This window comes from Micropterus salmoides, unplaced genomic scaffold (assembly GCF_014851395.1).
Source record: "Micropterus salmoides isolate LMB-PRFRI ecotype aquatic unplaced genomic scaffold, ASM1485139v1 Ms_hic_scaffold_19, whole genome shotgun sequence".
Taxonomy (NCBI): domain Eukaryota; kingdom Metazoa; phylum Chordata; class Actinopteri; order Centrarchiformes; family Centrarchidae; genus Micropterus; species Micropterus salmoides.
This window is the reverse complement of record NW_024041039.1, coordinates 3,907,788-3,933,391: the sequence shown is the minus strand read 5'-3', so window position 1 is coordinate 3,933,391 and position 25,604 is coordinate 3,907,788. Positions and strand designations below refer to the sequence as shown.

The 25,604-nt window shown below is 42.1% G+C and overlaps 1 protein-coding gene across 1 annotated transcript in view; it reads right to left on the bottom strand.

Moving 5' to 3' along the window:
* Positions 1–25,604, bottom strand: part of akap6 (A kinase (PRKA) anchor protein 6) — a 235,522-nt gene that overhangs the window by 99,942 nt on the left and 109,976 nt on the right. The window contains exons 13-14 of the mRNA XM_038728683.1: positions 16,363–16,493; positions 3,690–3,810 (exon numbers count right to left, since the gene is read on the bottom strand). Coding sequence (XP_038584611.1) covers positions 3,690–3,810; positions 16,363–16,493 — 252 coding nt within the window. The remainder of the gene's footprint in view (positions 1–3,689; positions 3,811–16,362; positions 16,494–25,604) is intronic.

Here is a 25,604-nt window from a genome sequence, read left to right as displayed (position 1 = left end):
CACCAGATCTTGGAGAAATACGGCAGAAAAAAGCTAGAAAACGACTCTTTTTGCATTAGAGTCAATGAAGTGCAGCCATGAAAGTGTCGGACCTCAGTTTAATGTGTCCATTAAAAGTAAAATAGATGTCAGGGAAATTACTTTCAAATTACTCTTTGATTAAGGGTTGCTGGAAAAACATTAAATAAATCAGTTGACTTTTATTGCTGTTTCATCACCATTTATATCTATTCAGTGTGTTTATTATCAAATTGTTTACTAGGCCTCAAAATTGTTAAAGAGTTCTTCATAGATCTAGCCTCTTTTTTGGCTTTTAAAGTGCACCAAATTAATGCACTTAACTTTAAAATGTACAAAGGGTCGATTTCCACCCACAATAGTATCACAAAATCCTGCTAAGCTTCTGTGAGAATTTTACCAAGAACGCACAGTTTTTAATACGGAAAATACATAAATATTTAGGGCTTGGGCGATTCATCAACATAGTCGACGTAATCGATTACGTAAATACATTGATTCCCGTTACGTGCATCGAAGGGTCGCTGCATCCGGTGCAAGCAGGGATACAAAACTGCGCCTTAGACTGTCTAAAGTTTGGGAGTATTAGACAGACTTTCAACAGCGTGCTGCTCTGTGAGCTCTGTGGATTGGAAATAGAACATAGAAAAGATATAAATTCAGGTATGATGTAGGTATGATGCAAATTAGCGACAACAGGCATAAACGAGAAACCAGGGCTTGCAAAAGGTTCCTAGGTACGTATCCAATATGCATAAACAGGCATCGGGGAAATATACATGCACTATCTTGGCTGCAGTCTGAAAGGAAGAGGTGTGATGCGAATTCGTGACAATTGGCGTTGAGGGGTTAATCGAGTAACAGGCTACATTTTTTTTCTTTAGAATACACAAAATTAGTCATTAGATTAATCCACAAATATAATAAATAATCATTAGTTAGATCTATCGAGTTGAAAAATAATCGTTATGTGCAGCCCTATAAATATTTGCTAAATACTTTGATCAGGGGCCCTTCTGCGCCCGCGGGACGCCAAGTTGATGATCACTCCCATATGCCTGATAGTGTTACAGCTTTCATTTAGCTAACAAATGGCACCAAAGCAGCACTGGAAGCTACGTCTTGTTTGACATTGCATATAAAGTTAAACAAGCTTTTTCCCAGAACTTGACTCCTGAAAATTTGTGAACCAACAAATCTATTTTTTTTACTGTCTTGTCTTTGATTTCTCTGTCAATGTGTGTGTGTGTGTGTGTGAAGGGCAGAAGAGGATGACTCAGATCTCTAATCGCAACACATGCTGTTCCTCTGTCTCATTTGGCTTCAGTGAAGTCATTACACAAACACACACCAACACACACCAACACACTCACGCACTTCTCTATGATATGGTTATGCGGGAGGCTATGGCTTGTAATCCCATTCTCCTTGGTAAGGATGAAGATAGGGTGTGCGTGTTTGTTTGTGTGTGTGATTGGCTGGAAAATGGGGATGGCGAGGTGGAGGGAGGAGTAAAGGGAGGGATGGGGGAGACAGACAAATTGATGGATGAATGAAATGTGGGAGGACGCCGTTTGTATCAGCTACCTCTCTACATATTTCTACGTTTTTGATTAACAGTCCTCAGGGCTGATGGGAGATTTGTGATACCACAGTTAAGCCAATGAGAAGAGAATCTGTGTTGTGCACTACAGTAACATTTCTCGACATAAAAACCACAAACAGAACAGAAGTGCCGATCACTCTCATTTCCTCACTGTATTTACCGTTTTGCTGCCTTCATGTGAGAACTGTATCACACACCGGACGAGCCGTACAGGCAGAAAACAAAGTACAGAGGCTGGGTTGTGCCAGCTCAGGTGAGAAAATGATTTAAAGCTGGGAAATAGGACATTGGTGTTTTCTGATGCAATACTGTTATATGAATGATGACGCACACCGCCGATGTGTTTCACCTTTCTGTGTTGCCAAATAAATACATTGCAAAACATGCTGTCTGTGTGTTTTGCAGAGACTGGAACAGTCTTGTTTTGGTTTGTTTATCTTGAAAATGGACATGTGGGCTGTATTTTAAACACTAGTAAACACGTCTGGTTCCAGACATCTGAATCGCAGCCCACATCTCCAGTTTTTTTTTCCTTCAGTGATTCAAACACGTCTGGTGCTGTGCTCACTCACTGATGGCTGTCCCCCTCCCCCCCGTCCCCGGTTGGAGAAAGAATCAACCAATCAGAGCTTTGCAGGCAGGACTAAAAGGAGGACGGCATCTTCCTGCATAGGTAGCTAAGCTGGCTACCTCACAGCAAACAAAATGACGTTGTTGGGACAGATATGTCACACAGACACAAGGTTTCCTAGTGAAGTTGCTTGGTACTTGGTAGATTTAATGCCTGATAGACCTGTATCAGTCAGACTCCTTTCTACCTGCTGACAGGCTGAATCCAAATGTCCAGACTTCAGCACAGTTACACACTAAATCCATTTGCCTTTAAGTTAAGGGCCCTCAAACTGACTTTCCACTCCGGGTACAGACATCTGATTACCCTTAAGCCATCGTAATATGGATGTGAGAATGATTTGACAACACGGACAAGATTTCAGCTGTGGTCGAATTCATGGCAACAACTGAGGTCTTAAGTGTTGTCTTAAAGCACATTTTATCCCCTCACGGCCCAGCGCCCTCGCAGACATCAAGTGATGAAGGACTTAAGACTCAAGGGGCTCAGTCCGATAGTTTGGAGGGTGGATATTTGGATCCAGACAATCCTCCAAGATGGTAAGAGGCATCAGCCACGTGGAGGAGGCAGAGAGAAAGAACCACCACAGAACGGTGACGATAATGTAAACCAGACTTTCTTTCATTCCTGTTTAAAAGGAAATACTTTCTGGTACTAGAAAGAAAGTTGTTGGATATATTTGTGTGTTGTGAGGTTCCTGAGTCACAGGGCCTTTCTCTATCTGGTTCTTGTCTATACCTCTTGTGTTCTTGTGAAACGTCTTCTTTTGTGGCCTAAGTTCTGCCCCAATACACAAGTTCGCATTTTGGCAAATTCACAGAAGTGTTCTTAACATGCTCATTTTACCGACGACGCATCGGTTGGTAACTTGTGTGAACTTGACAGCACAGATATCCCAGCATTCATTTCAGCATTCAAGCGAGAGAGGCAGCAAGCAGCTGAGAGAGAGGCCGACAACAGAACGTACGTCATTAATACACTTCTGAGAAGTTTTGAGGCGAGAAATCAACCGTGTAGATTTTGATTATTGGCAGTTGTATGACTTGTTTATGGCAAATTAAAAAGTTTGCAAAGTTTTAAGCTAGTATCTTCATTATTATTACTATTTATTATTACTTTATTAATTTAGAAATTACATTGTTAGTGTACAGTAAAGTTGTAGTTATAGTACTTGCTTTTGATTTGCTTTTATTTTATATAATTCTTATTCATGCACCAGAATACCAAAGCAAATTCCTTGTAAGTTAAACCGTACTGGACAACAAACCGGTTGAACAATGCCGGCAAGAACACATCGTCTCAAACTGTCATTGCGAGTTAATTTTCCTAAGAAAGACTAGCAAGAATTTGTTCCCCCAAGAACACAAGTCCATTCTTTGAATTCTTGGTTGGTAGAAACTCCCTCAGACAGACAGACTACAGAGCTCGTCTTACCTTAAAGAGGTGATGTCTCTGCTCCTCTGACATCATCAGCTGGTGGCTGTCCGTTACCATGGCATCCATGTCCATCAGCCAATCCCAGAGCTCCTGGTACTCTGCCTCAAACTCCTGCAGACTGAGGACAGTGAGAGAGATTATTAAGATGAATTATTGTTGTAATTCAATCTTTTTTTCCCTGTTATTCATTTTGCTGTGTCCTACATGTTCTACTTTCTGTTATTGTTTTTTGTGTTATTGTAATATTGTTTTGTCCTGCGGCAATGAGAGACATATGCATCTTGTTATGTTGATAAAGAATGCGGCTGAGAGAGAGAGACTCTGACAGATAAAGGCAGACTAAGAGAAGGCAGAAAGCAGACAGAAAATCCGTTTTCAAGCTGCTGTTTTAACTGAAACTAAAATTTATTTACATCGACTGGCTTCTGACGTCGGACACAACTTCCTGTGATGCTCCTTCTGCGAGTTTTTACAGGTAAACCAAACATACAGCTGACAAAAAAGCAGTAATCAGATAATCAAAGGTTACTGCATTAGTGTCCGGTGGAGACGTGGTTTTGGTTTTGGTCTCTCCTTTGAAACACAAAATCAAGTCAAACTTTTCCACATGAATATTGAACAGCTTATTTTCAGTTCTACAGTGTCACAAGTCACTTTCGTACGTGTAGTTCAGTTCATTTGGTCAAGTTAGTTCCAGTCAGTCTTGTGTTCACTGTCTTTCATTGAACAGTTTTGGCGTTATCTTGTATCATCAGTGCTAAGGGAAAAGAAAGTGTTGACTGACAGCAAATCTTTACACCTTATGTGTTTATTTATCTTCTTCGCTGCCACAAAGAGCTCATACAGAAATAGGTGGTTATGAGGATTATTAAGGGGCCGGTATACTCCTTCAGAACTTCGTATCAGATGGTCAAACAGCTTCTCCCCACACCTTTCAGATGTCCAGTTAGAAAGAGTTGTGTCCGGCAATTTCTGTAACTTTGCAAAACCATCAACGCGGCGTTCACACCCACTTCACACCCTGGAGGTTGTCAAAGAGTGTGGAGGTGAGAAAGGAGCCAGGCTTTGAAATTCTCTCAACAACACGTATCCCTTAAGCCTATAGTTCACACTACACGATTTTTAGCTCGGCGACCGTCAGGCTGTGATCTGGGGTAAATCAGCGATCGATCGGCGGTCGGCAGTCGTTATGTGTGAACTACACAATGACGCATCAAAACGGCCATCTGCCAGATATCTAGCACGCCAAATATCTGGAAGAGTCGGCCGAATTGACATCCAGATCCAGCCAATGAGAGCAGACAGCTACTTTTTCTCTGCTAAACACTTTTTACTCCCCTCCAGCTCTCTCTGTAGCTCAGATGATCCCTGCTACCTGGGTGTGCTAATTCATTTTTTCTCCCATATAATTGCCATCTTTATAACAACAAACAACAGCTGTTTCCTGTGCAGGTTTGCGTCATTTCCAGTTTCACATTTCACGTGACATAGGGTGTCCTTGTCAGCTCGCGTAGTGTGTGACCTCCTGTCACTGATCAGTCACCGATCAGTGTGAAGACTTCAGTCACATGACGGCAAGTTGTGTAGTTTGAGCGGAAAGGCCATCGGCCGACGCTAAAATTCGTGTAGTCTGCATGAGGCATTAGACTACAGTGGCAAGAAAAAGTTTGTAAGCCTTTTGGAATTTCATGGTTTTCTGAATAAATTTGTCATAAAATGTGATCTGATCTTCATCTAAGTCAAAGGTATTGACAAATATTATCTGTCTAAAATAATAACACAAAATAATCCCTCAGGTCTTCATTGAGAACAATCAAAAAAACCTCATAGTGCTTGTGGAAAAAGTATGTGAACCCTTGAGTTAACGACCTCAAAAAAGCTCAGGTTTTAACACACCTGGAGTCTCGAGTTTGGAGGTGTGGACTACAGCTACTTTGACTGATTAAAAACTCCTCAAACTTTTGGAGTAAGCTCTGCAAAAGAAGCACACGCTTATGTGAGCCATGCCTCGCCAAAAAGAGCTTTCAGAGGCTCTTCGGTAGAGAATTGTTGATTTACATAAAGCTGGCAAAGCTTACAAAGTGATTTCAAAGACTTTAGAAAGTCACCAGTCTACAGTTAGGCAAAGATTCTACAAATGGAGACACTTTGGGACTGTTGCTACTCTACCAAGAAGTGGGTGCCAAGAGCACAATGAAGACTGATCAATGAGGTAAAGAGACAACCCCGAATGACAGCCACTGGCTAACATCTCCGTTCACGCATGAGTCTACAATACATAAAACATTCAACAAGCAGGGTATCTGCAGCGGGACGCCACGAAGGAAGCAGCTGCTTACTAAAAAGAACATTGCTGCACGCCTGACGTTTGCAAAAGAGCACACTGACACTCCACAGCGGTATTTGCAAAATGTTTTGTGGACTGATGATTGAACTATTTGGACGAACAGAACAAAATCCGCCTTTTGGAGTGGCCAAGTCAGAGCCCAGACCCCACCCCTAAAGAGGCGCTATGGAATGACTAGAAGAAAGCCGTACGCATGAGGCCTCCAAAGAATATGACGGCGCTAAAGCAGTTCTGCCAGGAAGAACGGGCTAAAATTCCTACTGAATGAAGTGCAGGTCTGATCCACAGTTACAGGAAGCGCCTGGTTGAGGTTATTGCTGCCGAAGGGGGGGGGGGGGGGTCGGTCAACCTGTTACTTTTTTCACTGCCATTTTGAATGTTGACACGAGGGGTCAGAATTTATTTTGTGTTATATTTTAGACACATTATATTTGTCAGTACCATTTACTTAGATGAAGATCAGATCATATTTTATGACAAATTTATGCAGAAAACCATGAAATTCCAAAAGGCTGACATACTTTTTCTTGCAACTGTACTTCTGTTACTATTTATGTGTACGCCCAAAGCAACACTATGAATGTCTTCCAGGAAGGACTGTCATGATGCCCACAGTTAAACAATCACAGCGTCTCTATGATGGCTGGATTTTCACCCCGCCTTCGAGACAGACACTTCGGAAGAGCTATAAACATTTCTGATGTGGTTGGGCTTAACACGACTCTTAACTGAACTGCAACTATACCTCAAATGTCAATGATGAAGGACAAAGCGGTGGAAACAACACATTTTAACTTCAAATTATTGTACTTCCATTCTGTTGTACTTCCATCTTAAGGAGAAATTAAACTAAAGACAAACCAAATACAACCAAACCAAAATGGTCCACTGACTCCGGCTACGGCATGTTACAGCTGCGCGTCCACTGGTAGCGTCTCAGAAGCGTTTCAGCAGCGGACCAGGTTATTGACTTGTAATTAATTTGTTGTTTTAATGCTTCCACTACCTTCTTCGCGGCTCTCTGTGACCCCGTTTTCTTCCGTCAACTTCCGGCTGCATATGCCACAAGGAGTATTTCAGAATCAGAGCGTTTTGTCTGCCTGATTTTGCGGACATGCTTAGATTTTGTTGATTAGGTCATTAGTGTTTGCTGTCTGTGCTTTTTCTATGGTTAAGTAGGTTACGTAGTTAAATGGTTTCTTTTTGTGTCTGTTTTAATAGTGTTCATTGTTGTTTTACAATCGGGAGTCTCCGCACGGTGTTTTATTTTGAAAATTTACTGGATTCTCTATGCCGTTCCCTGTCTGCCCAGTTCAATCTGCTCTGTTCTGCTTGACACGGCTTCCGTCACAAACAGACCTGCTAACTACTCTCTGCACAGCGGAGAGCCGCTTCTGGTGGTCTCATAAGCATTAACTATAATGGCCGCGATTACCTCCGGCAACCGCGGCGCAGCTGCAACGCGCCGTAGCCAGAGTAAGTGGACTTTAGGCGTAAGGAGATCGAGGGTGAATAGAGGATCCATCAGGGAGGCTGAATTCTCCTGACGAACAGACTCCACCAGGCTGCTGCAAGGAGAGATTGTCCAGAGGGTCATTTTGATCCTAGGGCATTTCTCATTCACCTCCTTCTCCACTTCCTGCTTCATCCCACATCCATCCTCCTCCTCCCTTTTCCACATTTCACCCCCACCTATCAGCTTTCGTTTCACCTCCTCCTCATTCTTCTTTCCTTCTCAATTTCCTACTCACCCTGTCATTGCTCTCCCTCCCACATTCCCTCATATTGTCCACATTCTCTGTTCACCTCCTCTAACTCTTCCTTCCTCCTTTTATCTTCCCCACAGTATTTTCCCTCACCCTCCCTCCCTCCTCCAGAGTCCCCTTTCCGCCTCACCCCTCCCACTCTCACCCTCCTCCTCCCTCGTCCTCTCACCTCCTCCTCCTCCTCCTCGACACAGGATCACATCAAATATTTATGCTGCTGGAACAGGGGCCGATTGCTCAAACACACACATTACTGTCAGACGTTTTGTTAAGGTGTGTGAGTGAGTGTGTGTGTGTTTATTATTTATATATTCGGTGGTTTTTGGTCTCGGAGGGGATCGCCAACATGCTTCTCAACATTAGCAGTGAAATTGTTTGGAAATCTCCGGTCGCCGCCGTCGACAGTTTGACAGCTCTCTCACGACAACACAAACACACATAAAAACTCACTTTTTAAAGCACACACACACAAAACAAAGACTCAAATATACAAAACAACCCAAATACGCCTACTTATAATAATCACATGTATACACACACATTTTCCCAGAATACAAGTATACAAACACACAAAACACACACACATAGACAGCAACTTCACGGGCCATCAAAGTAGAGAGGGTAAACTATGAATGAAATTATAGATACAAGAATAGAGAGAAATAACCACTTACATCTCTGTTTCATTTTGATTCAAATGGGATTCACGTTTGAGTGAGTAAACGCATTTACTAGCCTGAACACAAACATGTTTGTACTTTTATGTCAATATAATACCCATAATTCCCTAGCCCCCAACTTTAACCCTAAAACTAATTCTTAACCCTCAAAAAGCCTTTGAAGAAGAGAAAATATTTTCCGTAGTTTTAAAAAAACACAATACTTTCTAAAATATTCTCACCCTGTAAAAAGCCCTCATTTTCCAAAATGTCCACAAAGGTAACTGCCGTCCAAACTGTCTTTACTGTCTAAGAATGTCCTTACTTACGAAAATACCCTCCTGTTTCTTAACCCCTCATGAAAAGGTGCAAAAAACTCCATTAAAACATGTACACACAAACATGTACTTTATTATGTCAATATAATAACCATAATTCCTATATAATCCTAAAACAGTGTCTTTACGCTCAAAAAGCCTAACAAAAAGAGAATATATCCTCTGGCGTTTTCAAAAAACACAATACTTTTCATAAATTCTTTCACAAAAAGTTAACATTTTCCAAAACTGTCCTCCCTTACTTAAAACTCATTTACATTCATCCTAAAACATCTTCTTGTCAAATGTCAATAAATTCCAAAATAACCTCACCCTTAAAAATGTCCTACTTTCCAAAAAGTACAAAATTGCCGTTTCTCCTCTTCTGTCTCTTAACTCCTCTTTTTATTCCTCACAAAAAAACTACATTAAAACATGTAGACACAAACAAACTGGACTTTTATTTGTCAATATAATACCCATAATTCCCTAGCCCCAACCTTAACCCTAAAACTAAGTCTTAACCCTTAAAAATGCCAAACACTGTCCTCACTTGCTGAAAACTTATTTTCATCCATCCATCTATCATCAAATGCTTATCCAGTGTACAGGGTCGCTGGAGCCAATCCCAGCTAACATCAGTCAAAAGGCGGGGCACACCCTTGACAGGTCGCCAAGTCCATCGCAGGGCCACACATAGATAGACAACCAGTCACACTCGCACCTAAGGACAGTACAGAGACACCAATTAACCTCGCCCGCATGTCTTTGGATGGTGGGAGGAAGCCGGAGCACCCGGAGAGAACCAAACATGCAAACTCCACACAGAAAGGCCGGGACGACCGATGTTCAAACCCACGACCTTCTAAAACATCTTCTTGTCAAATATCATTACTTTCCAAAATATCCTCACCCTGTAAAATCTCCTCACTTTCCAAAAAGTACAAAGATGCCTTCCAAACTGTCTTCACTTTCTAAGAATGTCCTTACTTTGTCCTTAAGAAAAAATACCCTCCCATTGCAAACGTGTAAGGACATGTTTCCCCTCTTCTGTCTCTTAACTCCTCTTTCTGTTCTTAGCGAAAAAAGGTGCGAAAAACTACATTAAAACGAAACACAAAATCAAGCAACCTCACCCCACCTGCTCTTCCCCCTTCATCTCCTCCATCGTTTTCCTAGTCTCACTACTTTTCTCTCCTCACACCCTCTTGTCCTCCACTGCAAGTGATTCTCAATAAAATAAAACTAAACAGGGAAGACGAAAGCAAAGGAAGCGAGCGCTGCTTCCTTCCCCCGAGGCGGCGTTCCTCATTATGCGACGAGCAGAGCGGCCCTTTACTGACTCAGACAGATGAAGCAGATACAACACTCGCACAGATTGTTTTCTCTTGTCGTTTGTCGTTTTTTTCCACTCCCCCCTTCCTCCCCTCCTCTCCCCCGTTTCCGTCTTGTTCTCACACTAATGTTAACTAAACGCTTTGTAAAACAGGATCTCTCGGGGGGTGGAAGACGAGAAAACAGACAAAACGGAGAGGAAGGAGCGATGTGGCGGCACTGCAGGGCTGCGTTCGACACCGGGACAGTTGCAGAGCGTTTGAAGTGTCAGGTTCGCTTTCTGTCACGCAGCGCTGACGGAGCGTGTGGGAGTGTTACGGTGAGCCGTTCTGACATTTAGTCACTTGAGGAAATTTGAATTAGAAGAATCTATTATTTATTTCTAACTCGTCCTAATTCCAGTCAACACCGGGTATAATAAAATGTAGCGGGTATCATGTGAATTTGTGCAAATCTAAATATATGAAAAAACATATCTATCATATCATATATCATCTACACTAGTCATACAGACATTTCTCAAAGTGAGAATTAAGTTTTAATTTTTCAAAATGTAATTGAAGTACATGTACATAGGTTTGAGGTGGGTTTTGTGAGACCTCGTCATCATCAGGTTGAATCCCATCTCCAGTGGGCTCTGCTGAACCTGGAGCCACACCCAGCAGTGATGTCATGGCCTGCTGACAAAGCCTGGAGTTTGCTTCTACATGACTGCAGCAGTTCAGCAAAAATAGGATTTTCAGGGAGGGTATGAAGGAGCTTCATCTTTCTGGTTCAAACCAAAATTTGTTTGTATTTTCCAGAAGCTTCTTGTTATTTTATTAAAATTGTTATAATTGTTAATTGTTATATGGGTGGCGATGAGACGCATGCCTTCGGTGTGGGACACCCGGGTTCATCTCCCACTGCGAAATATCCACCAATGTGTCCCTGAGCAAGACTCAGGAAATGAGAACGCTGTTTGTGGATTTCAGCTCAGCATTCAACATAATCTCCCCCATGAAAGGCATCGCCCGACATGAAGACAACTCTGTTGTGAAGTTTGTGGACGATACCACCGTCATCTGCAAATTTCAAACAACGATGAGACTTCATATCAGGAGGAAACTCATAATCTTGCAGAGTGGTGGTCAGAGAACGACCTACTGCTCAACGTCAGCAAAACCAAGGAGCTGATTGTTGATTTTAGGAAGAAGGAGATAAAGACACACACTCCTGTCTACATCAGCGGTGCTGAGGTGGAGCAGGCGAACAGTTTCAGGTTCCAGGGAATCAGCATCACAGAGAACCTGACATGGTCGTCTCACATCTCCACGCTGGTGAAGAAAGCTCAGAAACAACTGTATTTCTTGAGGAGGCTTAAGAAGGCCAAATTCCCACACCAAGTTCTTGTCAGCTTTTACAGAGGAGCATCAGAAAGCATCCTGTCTGGAAACATCAACATGGGATGTGCACGACTCAGGAGTGGAGGGCTCTGCAGCGGGTGATTAAAACTGCTCAGAAGATCACTGGTACCCATCTCCCGAGCATCAGTGATATCGGTGAGGTGAGGTGCCTACGCAGAGCCCAAAGGATACTAAAGGACAGTAATCATCCAGCCACAGCCTGTTCACCCTGCTGCCTTCTGGGAAGAGACATAGAAGTTTCTGCTGCCGCACCACCAGACTGCAGAGCAGCTTTTCCCCCCAAAGCTATCAGACTCTTAAACTCTAATTCATCCTCAGCACTGCTCCAATGATGACAGTTTATTTCTGTTTACCTTTTTTACATAATTGAGTCTTTATTAATGTTTATTGTCTGCTATGCAGCAGAAGGGAGTTACAAAACTCAATTTCACTCTACGACCTCTACAACTGTAAGTATGACTTATTGTTTGCGCCTTTTATCTTGTGTTTTACTGTAATGTATTGTACTATACTTTTTTGTCCTCACTGTTGAAATGTTTTATTTCTTCTAGGGAGGGGTGTTGCAAATTAGCATCAGCTAAAAACACTATGGTACACAGATTGGATTGCTTACTGTCGCGTGAAGTCATTCTGAGCCAGGAAAAGCCCTGGAGTGGAGTTAGTGGTATCGCCATGTCTAGAAGACGCTGTATTTGTTTCGGGATCAGACTCGGGCTCAAACATGTACAGCTGTACCGAAGCAATGCTTACCGGCTGAAGCGGCTTTGTTTTGGACCACGTTACCTTGCTTTTCAGGACCCTCCCTACTCTGCTTCTGATTGGCTCGTAGTCATCTCAACTCCAAACAAAGACAAAACGGAGCGTTCAAAACACAGGGTGAAAAGAGGTGCTGCAGCAATGTGTAAACATGTAAAACCTGTTCTGGTAAAACCCCTGAATAAAATGATGACCCGGAGCCAGCATTTTGTTACACACTGAACACCATTTTGCTCAATCAAATGTTTTTTAAGAGGAAAAATAAATATCCCAAAGCTAACAAGCCTGCTAACAATCTTTTAGCAAACTTGCAAGCTTAGCCTCGGTCGCTACCGTTTATTTAAAAGTGTGACCATTATATTGGCCATTGATTACTCTCTTATGGTCGTAGTTAACTATTTTATTTTAATTTTTTATTATAATAATAATAATTATTACTACTACTACTTCAAACTGAAACTTCAAACTTTGTTTTAATACGAACAGGTTTCAGAATAGACGTCTTGGTGCAAAGTGTAAACTGTGGGTGCATTGTTTTTCCAATCAAGCTTAAATGGATGGATTTGTCATCATCCTCCACTTTTCACTTCTCTCTCTCTCTCTTCTCATCACTTCCTAATACTTGCTACTCTCTCTCTCCCTCTCTGCTGCCTGCTGCTGCCACGGCGATAGCAGCTGTAACCACTGTCTCCAATTCATCATCCGCCGTAGAGCAGGACGAAGAGAGGGAGGAAGAGGAGAGGAGAGAGGAGGAGGGAGGGAAGGAAGGAAGGAGGAAAGAAGGTAAGAGAGGAAGGAAGGGAAGTGGGAAGGACAGGTAAAGATGGAAAAAGTAGGATATGGGGAAGAGATGATGGGAAGTGAGAGGAAAGTAAGAAAAACAAATAGAAAAAGGTGGAAGAAAGAGGAAAATGGAGCAAAGGAGTGCGAAGAGGAGAGGAGAAGAAGGAAAAAAGCAAACAGAGACAAAAGGCTAGAAGTTGAGAGAAAGAAAAGAGATGAAGGGAAGTAGAAATGAGGAAGGAGGTGAGGATTGTGAGGAAGAGGAGGGAGGGAGGAGAGGGGCATGAAATGATAGAGTGAAAGGTTGAATGAGTCATATTGGCAGCCGTCACCTTTCAGTCGGAGACTCTGTTGGATTTATGAGGTGATTCACTGACACTCGTCTTGTCTAATGGATTCATCCTACAGAGACTCTCAAACCAAACTGTCAGTGAGCAGCAGCACAGCACCTCCTGCTGTCATCCATTCACTCATTCACTCACTCCTTCTAATGAGTTCACTCCTACAGAGACCAAAAAGCACAACAACAAAACTGTCAGCACAGAGCACCTGCTGACATCCTCCAGGCATTCATCCCTTATTCATCCATCTGTCCATTCACTCAGTCACTTAGTTTCTCTTATTATTTAATAAGAAATTAATTCACTCACTCACTCAATTACTCACTAATACAGTTAATATCTTATTCACTCATTCACTTTCAATCCAATATACATTCAGTTATTTGATATAATTAACTAACTATTAACTATAATTCTTTTTGTCATTTATTTTAAAAAACGATGATTTAATCACTCAATCATTTACTCATTCATTCACTTATTTTCTCATTCCTTTATTCATTTATTATTATTATTCATTTACTCTCTAATGTATTTTATAATAAGTTTAAATTTAGTTATAGCTCATCCTAAACAGGATTACGTGAGGAGTCATTAAATTTTTTCTCACTTTTATACCCTCAAACTATAAGAAAACATGTTCATCAGTTTGGATTATTAATATTTTTAAGTTTAAGTTTTATTAAAATGTAAATTATTTTTAATAACATTTCAACAATAATAATGAAAATGGTACAATTCCTTAATTTAGTAGTGATTACAAACCCCCCCCCATTAAACTCTAATGTATTAAACCAATTTATTTTACTTTATTACTAATAAAAATAAAGGTGTCCATTGTACATTTATTTTTAATTTCTTGTGGCATTATTTTGTGTGAGATCAGTAAATAATTCAGTCTGACCTTCATTTTCTTTACAACTGAACCAAAACCAGAAATCTCAACTGGGCTGAACTCACAGCAGCTAAAGAAAAACCGGAAACATCCAATTAATATGAAACTCATCCCACACACCACTGCACTGCACTGCACACACACACATGAATCTGAAGAGCAGCAGCTAATATATGAATAACCAATTAGTGTCTAACACATCCAATGTAAATTACTGAAACATTACAACCTCAGAGGACTGAGAAACACAAACAGGAACAAAATGAGTATTTCATTTACATTTGTGCGTGTGAAACCACTTATATTTATTTTATTTAAATCACACAGAGACAGCTAATGTACTGTAGTCTCACTTTAAACAGTGTGTGTGTGTGTGAGAGTGTGAGAGAGTGAGGACATCCTTCATGTAAGTCACTGTGACGACACACTGACAACACCAGCAAAGTCACCAGAACAAAACACACACAGACTGAGAGTGAGCAACTTTAGCTCAATTTTCATTTGCATACAGTGGTGTTTATGTTTACATTGTGTGTGTGTGTGCCCTGCGTGTGAGTGATAACCACGGAGGGAGGCTCCTCAAAGCAGCGGATGAAACGCCGACAGGCAGCGTGACCAAAGACGCCGCTCGCCGCGCCGAGCCTGGCCACACAAGATTACTGCTGTTAACACTCAAACTCTGTGTGTGCATGATTACATTCAGCTGTGTGTGTCACATGTCGCTGTGTATTCCTTCTTCTTCTTCTTCTGTCGGGGTGATTTTCTCATCGTAACGGAGAATAATCATCCGGTACTTTTTGTCTCTTCCATTGTATTTTATTCTACTCGTCTGTTCTATTATTTATCGATGCTGTCTGATGGTTGCGCGCACAGAGAACATACTTGTGATTGAGGGCATCGGCCAAGGATATATTGTACAGTCCTGCACATTCACACCTGGAAGCCGCAAAGGAACAGTTGTTGGGAGTTACAGGTCTCGCTCAAAGGCACCGCAGCGATGGTGTAATGAGAGAAGAACAAGAACTTCCACTCGCTTTCTCCCATCTAAAAGCCACCACTGCCCTGAACAAGAACAAGATGGTGCCTGCTCACTCCTGTTAAAGTTGCTCACTCAGTTTCTTCCCAATTTGCTTCCTGGTTTTTGCACTGCACATGTGTGTTTGTGTCTCTCCCCCTGAAGCCACCGACCCCTCCAACAGACTTTACATTGAGACGATATCACAGCAACAGAAATCGTTGTTAGGGTGTGGGAAAGTTTAACTCAGTGTGCTCTGGACAAATTGGCACTCTGACACACTGAGCTTCACAAACACCCAAAAAGACTTTGATGATTTGATCAGTTCAGTTCGAACACATCTGGAAAGTCTACATGGGCTACAACGTAATTCCTTTCATGTGTGCAGTAAGCCAACAGGAAGCCGTGCTGGTGCTCATGCTCCAGGAGCACTAGAGTGAACCTTTTGCCCAGCGAGCAACTTTTTATTAAAATGAATGAATGCTAATTTGGAATACAGTATCCAGTTTTTCTCCACACACTGTCCTGGTCACTGTGTCAACAAGTTTACTTAAGGTCAATTTAAACCTACGCAGTAGCCTGATGTGCAACTCCCCAAAAATTTAACTACATGTAGCAGCGACGCAGACAACAAGAACTGTGATTGGCCAGCTTGGAAGCATTGTATTTCCTCCTATGTATTTCAACCGTGTCCTTCTTCCGCCTCGACCGGTTCAAGGGTCGTACATTCCATCTACTCCGACGCCTTGTCTCGTTTCAGCATTTTAGTAATTTCACTAAAAGTAACTGCTGCTTAACATCGATCATCTTCAGCCACAACATGTCTGTTTCAGTGCCCAAACAGAGACCAAGTCAAGACCATGACCAAAGTTTATCGAGACCGGGTGGGAGTGGAACACACATGTAGCGGGAGCAGGCGGTAATGGTCACAAAATCATTGGGAGCGGGATTAAGAAAACAGTCCCGAGCAGGGTTCTAGCCAACGCCATCGGCTACGGCGTAGACTCGACGTAGAAGTATATATTCTGTCCTCGTCTGTTGTGTGTTTACCTGTTGTTCCTGGCCAGCTGGCTGTAGTGCCGCCTGCTGGCAGGTGAGGGATACTGCAGGCTGCTCAGTTTGATGGCCATCTGCTCCAGGGCAGCTCGCTGGGCTTCACACTGACTGGAGATCAGCTCAGCCTGGAAGACAAGGAGAAGGACATACAGGATTCAGTCACTCGACATACTGTGGATATTCATGATCTTGATAAAATAAATCAGGTACCCTCCTGACCACCTCCTTATTTATCCTGAGACTGTGTTCGTGTTACCTGATTCCTTGTTATGTTTTTTGTTTGTTTATTTGTTTTATTGTGCTCTAATCAGTCAGTAGTTACAGTATGATTGGTTTCACCAACACAGAAGCTGCGGAAGCTGCAATCAAAAGAAATTTATCAATTTAGGAGTTTTTATTTTTGTAAATTGACATCAGACCAAAAGTTTAACTTGTGCACCAGAAATTTCAACATCATCCAACAAGCAGACTGGCGTGGCATTGCCTGAGCATCCCCTTTTGATTTTAATGACCCATGACCTTTACCTTTAGCACCGCCCACAGGACAGACTTTACATTTAAAATCCATTATAAGGCTCCAAGTAAAAGTAATGCTTTTGATGAAGCGTTGACTCCAGCACCGACAATATAATAATATATTTTCCCACACTAAAGGTTGCGACCATCACAACTACGGAACAGGGAGAACATCATAAAACGAAATGAGCTTTAGAGTAGTTATATTTATGATGAAAGTACCCTTCACATGTCATTCATTAAGTTATGTTACAACAGATGAGCAGAATCAAGGTAAAGCTACACAGTAAACAATCTTATTGTGATGTCTACAACCTTTGTCATCTACTTTTTGTCCTCTGAAAGTGAACAGAGGGTGTGTGTGTGTGTGTGTGTGTGTGTGAGATCATGTTCCTCTCATCTGTTCACTGCAGGTGAATGAGATTCGGCTGTGCCATGTTTTGACGGACGTGCCCTTTAAAGCCCCGGGAGCCACCAACAAGCCACTAGAAAACTCACTCCACGCTTATCCTGCACACTCATCTCGACTGACACACACACACACACACACACACGTACATGTATATGCATATAAATGTATATACGCACACACTCCAATTTCTCACACATTTCGCTAACAGAAATTACCCATAAACCCCCCACCCCACACACACACACATGCACATTTAGCATGAACAGCTTTTCTCTGGCACAAATTGCCTCTCATACACACATACCTCTCAAGCCTGCACAAATGTTCCCATAAAGCCACACACACAAAAATAAAATATACACACACATTCACACATTGAGCATGAATCGCTGCACTTTCTCTCAAATTATCCTTCACACACACATGCAGCTAGTCGCACTCAGTATCCAGACACAATCATATAGAGGCACTCAGCGCGCCGCTCTGATGTAATTGCATACAAACTATATGGAGATGAGGCTTCAATTGAACCAATGAAGGCAGAGTGAGTGTGTACAAACAGCGACACACACACACACACACACATATAACCGCCTGCTTTTTTTCTCATTCGGTAACAATCTGAGTAAAGTGTCCCTCCGTCGCGTTCGCCGTCCGATCTACTTAGCGGACTCGGCGGAAGGATCTGGAAAGGTCATCCAATCTGAGGAAGGCAGAGCCGCTCAATCAGCAAGCTAATAAACAAACAGGCAATACACAATCAACAGCGCTGTCTGCATGTGTGTGTGCTAGGTATGTTTTGTTTGTGTGTGTGTGTGCTGCTATTACAGAAATGAAACTAACTGGAAGCTCTCAGAGAAAATGTCTCTCACTTTGTCTAAATGTCTCTCCACTTTCTTTCATTACTTCTCACTGCGTCTCTCTTGGTTGCGTTTGCAGGCTGTTTGCTGGCTGGTTAGTCGGTTAGTGAGTCAGTAAATCAGTCAAGTTGTTCATTAGCTGGTTAGATTGTTCTTTTCTTTGCTAATTTGTTACATTCAAAAAGCCTCTAATTTACGAATAAAAACAGTGAATGAGACATTTATCAAGCATCTCACTCCTTACTGCAAGGTAGAAGTGACCTTTATGAGCAGCTATCAAGTGATCAGGTGATTAATCACATGTTTGCTCACAAAAGGACAGCCGATCAGACTGGTGGATTTAACCCTTACCCCATTATTCACCTTTAAGAAAATCTTTACATTTTCTCTGTGATGTTACTCAAGACTTGAAATCAATACATCCATATATATATATATATGTATGTATGTATGTATGGTGGTTAAGTTATAGGAAATTAACCAAAAGATGAAGCTTGACTGAAAGTCTTCTTCTGGCAGAGGAGGTACATCAGACATTTTGGGCGTCTTGCGTTTTCGTAGGAGCGCTCTGATTGCATGAAGATGAAATCTAATGAAAGGAGAGACCCTCAGTTGTGGTGGAGGATGTTTACAGTTGCTTGGATTGTCCAGAGACTGCAACAAACTGGCCCCACTCAACCCAAAATAATCCTTGAACATTAAGACGAAGCTCCTGGACCAGCTGGTGTTCCGACCAGCGGTGTCTCCTCTTTCTGAGGGTCTCATGTGCCCACACGGATCTCCCTTGTTCACCTCTCACCCTCAAACAGTGCCAGAGCAGGCGCCCTCCGTTTGGCTGATGTTTTTAGCAACAAAAGACTCAGACTGTGAGCTGTGATCAAGTTGCTGTTACTATAGTGTGAGACATCCACCATTGTGTCCCTGAGCAAGACACTTAACCCCTAGTTGCTCCAGACCTCTGACATGTATAGCAATTGTAAGTTGCTTTGGATAAAAGCGTCAGATAAATGTAAATATGACAGTTATTACTTAGTGGCAAACCAAAGATTACAGATGGCTGGCGCTATAATGTTTGAATACACTGACAGGACAGCCTAGCAACATAAAAAAAACGCAGCGCCTCGCGCTATCGAACCTGCATAGCGCTTTCTGTCTGATCGGGGCCTCTCTTGGCTTAATAACTGATGACCAATGACCTCTGTGCAATATAATTTATTACTATAAGCTTCTAATTAGAGGTGAGATTGCTCCAGCAGAATTTCGTTATATGAACGCATGCAATGACAAAGATCTATCTAATAACAGAAAGCTAGAACCACATTTACAAGTTATAACTGCAAAAATGCAGGATTTTCATTTCACTCAAAAGTATATCAGCCTAGAAGAAAGCAGCTGCCTCAAGAAGCAAAAACAAACCTTACGAATAAGACATGTTGCTTCACATAACATATTGTCTTCATGGCAACTGACCTGAAAATGATGAATTTAATGCTCAGTGTTTTGTTTTATATTTGAAATTTAAAAACTTTGATTCCGTCAATGCGTCAGCGCTACCTGGACACGACCTCAGAAAAAGGTCAGAAACTGAGTCGGTTACGCAGTTGGAGACTCAGTTACTCATTCAGTTCGTCTTTTCCAAAGTTTGCAGCAAAGCAAGCGAACGCAATCTTTTGGTTGTAATTGGCTTTTTCATACCTACCAGCTGACTAAAGCCATAATGAAACACGCACACACACACACACACACACACACACAGAGTGAAGCAATTTCTCCTGGACGCCTTGAGGACACAGAACTGGAACACAGTGTCTGTTTAAAATACACACACAAACATGCACACACACGCACAGAGTGATGAGTTGGGCTGCTTCCCAGTCTGAAGGATCTTCAAGGATTTCTGTCAGAAATTATTTCTCTTCAAACTAGACTCATGGCTCCATCTGTTAGTGTGCGTCAGTATGTGTGTGTGCATTGCTCATTGTGCCCGTCTGTCTACTGAACTGTAAAATGGATCAAAACAAAAGTAAAAGTGTACATATTTCTGTGAGCTACTGTTACACATCTGCCACACTCACACACACACATACACACAAACACTCAAGCAAGCAAGCAACATGTTTGTGTGTGTGTGTGTAACAGTAGATGCCAGTGAAGCAAAACTCAGCACACATGCCCACTGCTGAAGACAGAGACATCTTTTATCATGATTGGATCTTGTATGCAATGCTTGGTGCAAACTAAACGATTTCTAAATCTAACCATAAGGGCGGATTTAACCCATTATTAAAAAATTTCATCTTACGAACGCCGATTCAGTCCAGACGCAGGACCACACACTCAGTGTTTACACTAAACGGTTTTAGAACGGCGGTTCTGGATCGGTTCGCAGCAGAGTGCGAAGCGGTTGGGATGAGGATTAGCACTTCTAAATCTGTGGCCATGGTTCTCAGCAGGAAACCGGTGGAGTACCAAAAAACAAGAATAAAAAAAGCAAATGCACAACATGTTGGTGACGCTTCCTGGTCAGCTCGCTCTCACTGGCTTTTGCGGCTTTCTGATTGGAAGCAATTTAAAAATCGTAAAAATCATGTTCATCATCAAACATGTTTTAGATTTACAGTTTGAACTCAGATCTGATCCATTCGGACAACCTTATGGTTACGTCTGTAAACCGCTCACACTACATGATCACTCAGGCCGTTCATTGGTTCCGACCAGACTCGGCTCAGGAACACCTCCGTGGTTGTCAGGAGGGCAAATCGAACCCAAAATCAGCCGAATTATCCTCTAGTGTGATGCCAGCATAATAATAATAATGCTTAAATTTTTTATTTTTCATCCTGTGTTTTATTTTCCTAATGTTTGGACATTATTTCCATAAACCAACAAAACTGTGATATAATATGATTGTTCAGACAATCACGCAGGTTGTAAACAAAACTTTCACCTGCTCACAATAAAGCATGCGTGTGTGCGTCTCATAAACCTAAGGACACTAATTTTAATTTCCGTGAGGAAATTCTGGGGAATCCAATTACACGAGTGTCCTCCAGAACTATTCAAAGTAAAAGCTCTCAATAAACTCAACATGAAGCATTGCTGCGCTTTTATTTTGGAGGCACAATCACTTATGAGGAAGTGATAATGTGAGTAACTGTTGCTCTCATGACTGAGATCTATTTCAGCACCAGCTGCTATCAATTTATTCATACAGTTCTGGCCAGCGGGCCGCCTACTGCCGACCACTGCACTAAAGCCTCTACTCCACTGAGGAGACGAGGAGGAGTGATGAGGAGACTGTAACCTTTCTCAAATTAATAGAAATCAAACATAGGTCCTTTTTCTGTAGCGCTTCCTAAATAGTTTTAAACAATAGTTAAAGGTTTGACTGGGGTTCATTTAATCATGCCATCTTGTTGCGCCCTCTTCTGCAGATCTTAAACATTTTTGAAAATTTAAAACAGAATCAAATATTTTATCTGTTGCTTCTACCAGAAGTGATAGGACTGCATGTGTTTCCAGTCTTGTCTTTAATGCCACTAATCGACACAAGAATCAATAAGAATCTGCCTCATTTGATGAATATGTGGACCGTCTCCTGACTGACACACACACACACACACACACACACACACACACACACACACACACACACACACACACAGCCAGTGTGTGTTTTATTCTGTGAATCTGCTTGTGTGCATGTATGAATGTGTGTGCATGTGTATGTGCTGCACTTCGATGTGCTAAATCAAGTCATTTTGGCGCTTTTTTGTTTACATGTCAGGGCCAATTTACCCAGCATCCCTTGAAACCCTCACCAGCACATCTCCCTGGAGGTGTGCGCATATGTTGGTGTGTGTTCATCGCATGTTTTCATGTTTCATAAATATATGTATATATGTGTTTGCTGGCAAGCAGTGTGTGTATGTGTTGATTTGCTGCTGTGAAAATGTGCCTCAATCCCCTGCGTGAGTGCACGTGTCCGAATGTGCTTCTGTTTGTGTGTGTGTGTGTGTGTGTGTGTGTGTGTGTGTGCGCGCGAGTCTCCTGGGGTTTTCCCGGGGCTATAACTGCCAATCAAACAGCAGCAGCAACATAAAGACACACTGCAGGATCTAAAACACACACCGTTTGCTCTTCAACACGACTGATTAAAACAACTATCAGCTAATAAATCAATACACAAATCAATTAACTAATCAATCATGCCACAGCGTAACACTAAAAAAAGGTAGTGCAGCATGTTCACTCGTCCCAAATACAACGTTGTATCTCTGCTACAGACAATCTCATCCCAGTTTGTCCGTCACCTTTGACGCAGCAGCGACAAACGCACCCAACTTTTTGGGCGACTGAGCGTCCAGCAGCGTTGTCTTTATTCTGGCAGGGACAGCTCAATGCCAGGAGTCATGTTAATAAGGTTTGGCCCGTTGGCGAAATGTGCTGATTGTTGCCGGGAGCCAAAAACATAGCTCTAAGAACTCTGCAGGTTTGTTGGCACCAAGCAAGTGGAGAGGAAATTTAAAGACAATGCACCTTTTTACCGTTTCTACACAAGTGTGTAGGTCCGTTAAAGATGCTGGCCAAAACCACTGTCTCTCAGAAACTGCTGGACTGTTGGTATTGAAATGATCTGATCACATTCATTGTCTCCAGTGCCCAGTTGTTTAAGTTGTTGTTAAGTTTAACCTTGATCAGAATGATCACCTGACCCACAACAAATCACAAGAGAAAAACAAACACATATGCATTATTCACAGATACACTGTGGATATTTTGAGCATGTGTTGTCCACTAGTTAAAATGAAGATCATTCAGAGTTCAGAGATCTCAGAATGAGGGACTGACTGGACCTGCAATAAGGGATGCAGTTGTCAGAAACTACTTTTGACTGGTTCACTTCTGATGATTGTGCCTTTGTAATTAATGTACAGTGTGATTAAGTGACAGCTGGAATTATGGTCATTATTTTTTTGATATGGACAGCTGTTTGGGGGATTTTTTTTACTTTACTGTACTGAATGGCTTATAGGTAATGTCTACTTTATGTACTTTGTCACTGTAAAGTTTAAACAATATAAATAAATGTGCATATCAGCTCCTACACGATAAGGAGGTTTTTTGTTGTGGTGACAGCCCGGCTGACGGTGAGTGTCCTGTTTATTTCTTGTGATTCGGCCCCCGGTGCCTTCCAGTTCCCTCATCCCAGCCCCCTCGGTCCTACTTGCTCCTCGGTCCCTCATGCCCGTGTTTCCCCGGCATCCACCTCTCCCTCACCTCCACTTCCTCAACCCCTTTTTCCCCTCAATAAATCCTCTTTCACCAGAGCGTTGCTTTTGGGTCCTCTCTGTCTAACACACCCAACAGTTTTTGTTCCTAAAATCCACCCTGAATCCACCCATCTGTTGGGATCAGGATTATCCAGATTTTTTTTGGATCAAAGGGATCTTATTCCTACTAAAAAGTTTTGAACAACACAAACTGAAGGTTATATCTAGATCAAAACCAGGACTGGATTAAGTGATCTGATACGACTTCAGAATCCTTTTTTTCTGTCCGATAGCCGAAACCCGATCAGATTAATTTTGGGCCCAGAGGATGATTGATTCTTAAGACGCCATGACCTTTGGAGCTCCGCGCTAAAGACAATCTACTGAGAAGGCATCAGAATGTTGTTTTGAATGTTTTTTCCAACACATTCGTAGTTTAGGGTGTAGTAAACATTTCAACCTGTAGGGGACGGGGGTGTGCAATATTGACAAAAACTTATATCTTAATACTTTCTGGGATGTTGTTGATATACCAGACTAGAAAAATTTTGCTTCCTTCAAAAATGTTAGATTTAATTAATTGTTGCTTACTGATGACATTAATTTAACCAGGTCCTATTTACTGACTTCAAACTGAAGCATTCAAGTTAAAACAAAGTATTACTGACATCACACAGAGCAAGTGTGAGTAAACCATTTCATCTTCGTCTGTAGATGTGAGTTCTGTCGTAGCTGTAGTTGTGATGGCTTTTATTCTGTCATCATTGTTTTTGTGCTGGTACCTCGGCTGGTTCAGTGCTGTCCTCAACAGCTGACTCCCCCAAAGTTTTCCATATTCTTGTTATTCTGTGCAGTGGTTAGTTTGTTGTCTTTAACGTCAACTGATTTTCGAAATAATTTGCAGTCTTTTCAAAGCAAAACCACTTCCATGAGAGTGAAGTTGATCCACGTCTAGCGATTCAATTTAACGCCGTAGACTGCGAGGCTGGTGGTTTCTATGTTTCATCTCCTGCCGCTGTTTGTTCACAGTTTGCCGCTTTTTCAGTCAGAAATTTTTCGGCAGCTACTGCTAGTTAAACTCTGACACACACGAGTATTGCATACATGACGCATGACGCAGTGGTGTTTTTGTTTTTTGCAAAGTGAGTGACGTAGCCTACTCGATGAGTAATCTGCTCACTCATCGATAAAACAACAAATAAGATGGACGATACATTTCGCACATCTCTCGTAGGGGACAACAAGGCCCACGATCAGACAGAAAGCGTTTTTTTTTATGTTGCTAGGCAACCACAAAATCAGCTGTCCTGTCAGTCTAATCAAAGCGCCAGCGATCTGTAATCTTTGGTTTGCCGCTAAGCAGAAACTTGATCACAGCTCACAGGTCTGAGTGTTTTGTTGCTAAAAACATCTGCCAAACGGAGGACGCCTGCTCTGGCACTGTTTGAGGGTGAGAGGTGAACAAACACGCAGGTACATCCGTGTGTGTAGCCTACATGAGACCCTCAGAAAGAGGACACACTGCTGGTAGTACCACCAGTTGGTCCAGTAGCTTTGTCTTAATGATGGTCGGTTTAAGGCGTATTTTAGGATGAGTCGGGGCCAGTTTGTTGCAGTCTCCGGACAATCCAAGCAACTGTAAACATCCGTCAGCACAACTTTGAGTCTCTCCACTGATTCGATTGGACAATGGAAAAAACGCCAATGACGTCGGGCGCTTTTCTGCCCAGAGTTAAATTTTTCTCAACTCCGTGCGCTCAGAGCGGTCCTTCAAAAATACAAGGTGCAGCAGGCGGCCAAAACGCGAGGTGCCCAGGGCGCATAAACAGCGCGCAAAACGCTCACTTTTAAAAAAACGGCGCCTCTGACTGCATAAAACGCGTTCTGTCTGATCTGGGCCTAATGCGCCTAAAGACCCTTTTCCTGAGTGTTTATGACGGTGAATTCGCCGATTATTTGACAGCAGATCTCGTGATGAAACAATAAAAATACAGGGCAAAAGTTCACTCTGCTGAGGTCGGTTTTCTCCAGTTCAGCCAACCAAAACAAGCAACATCACAAACTGTTAACTGCCATGTAGATGAGCGACATGGAAACTTAAGAACACTTCGGATCATGACATTGTTCAGGCCTTACAGCAGCCAGTGCTCTTTTCATAATTCCTGTACAAAACAG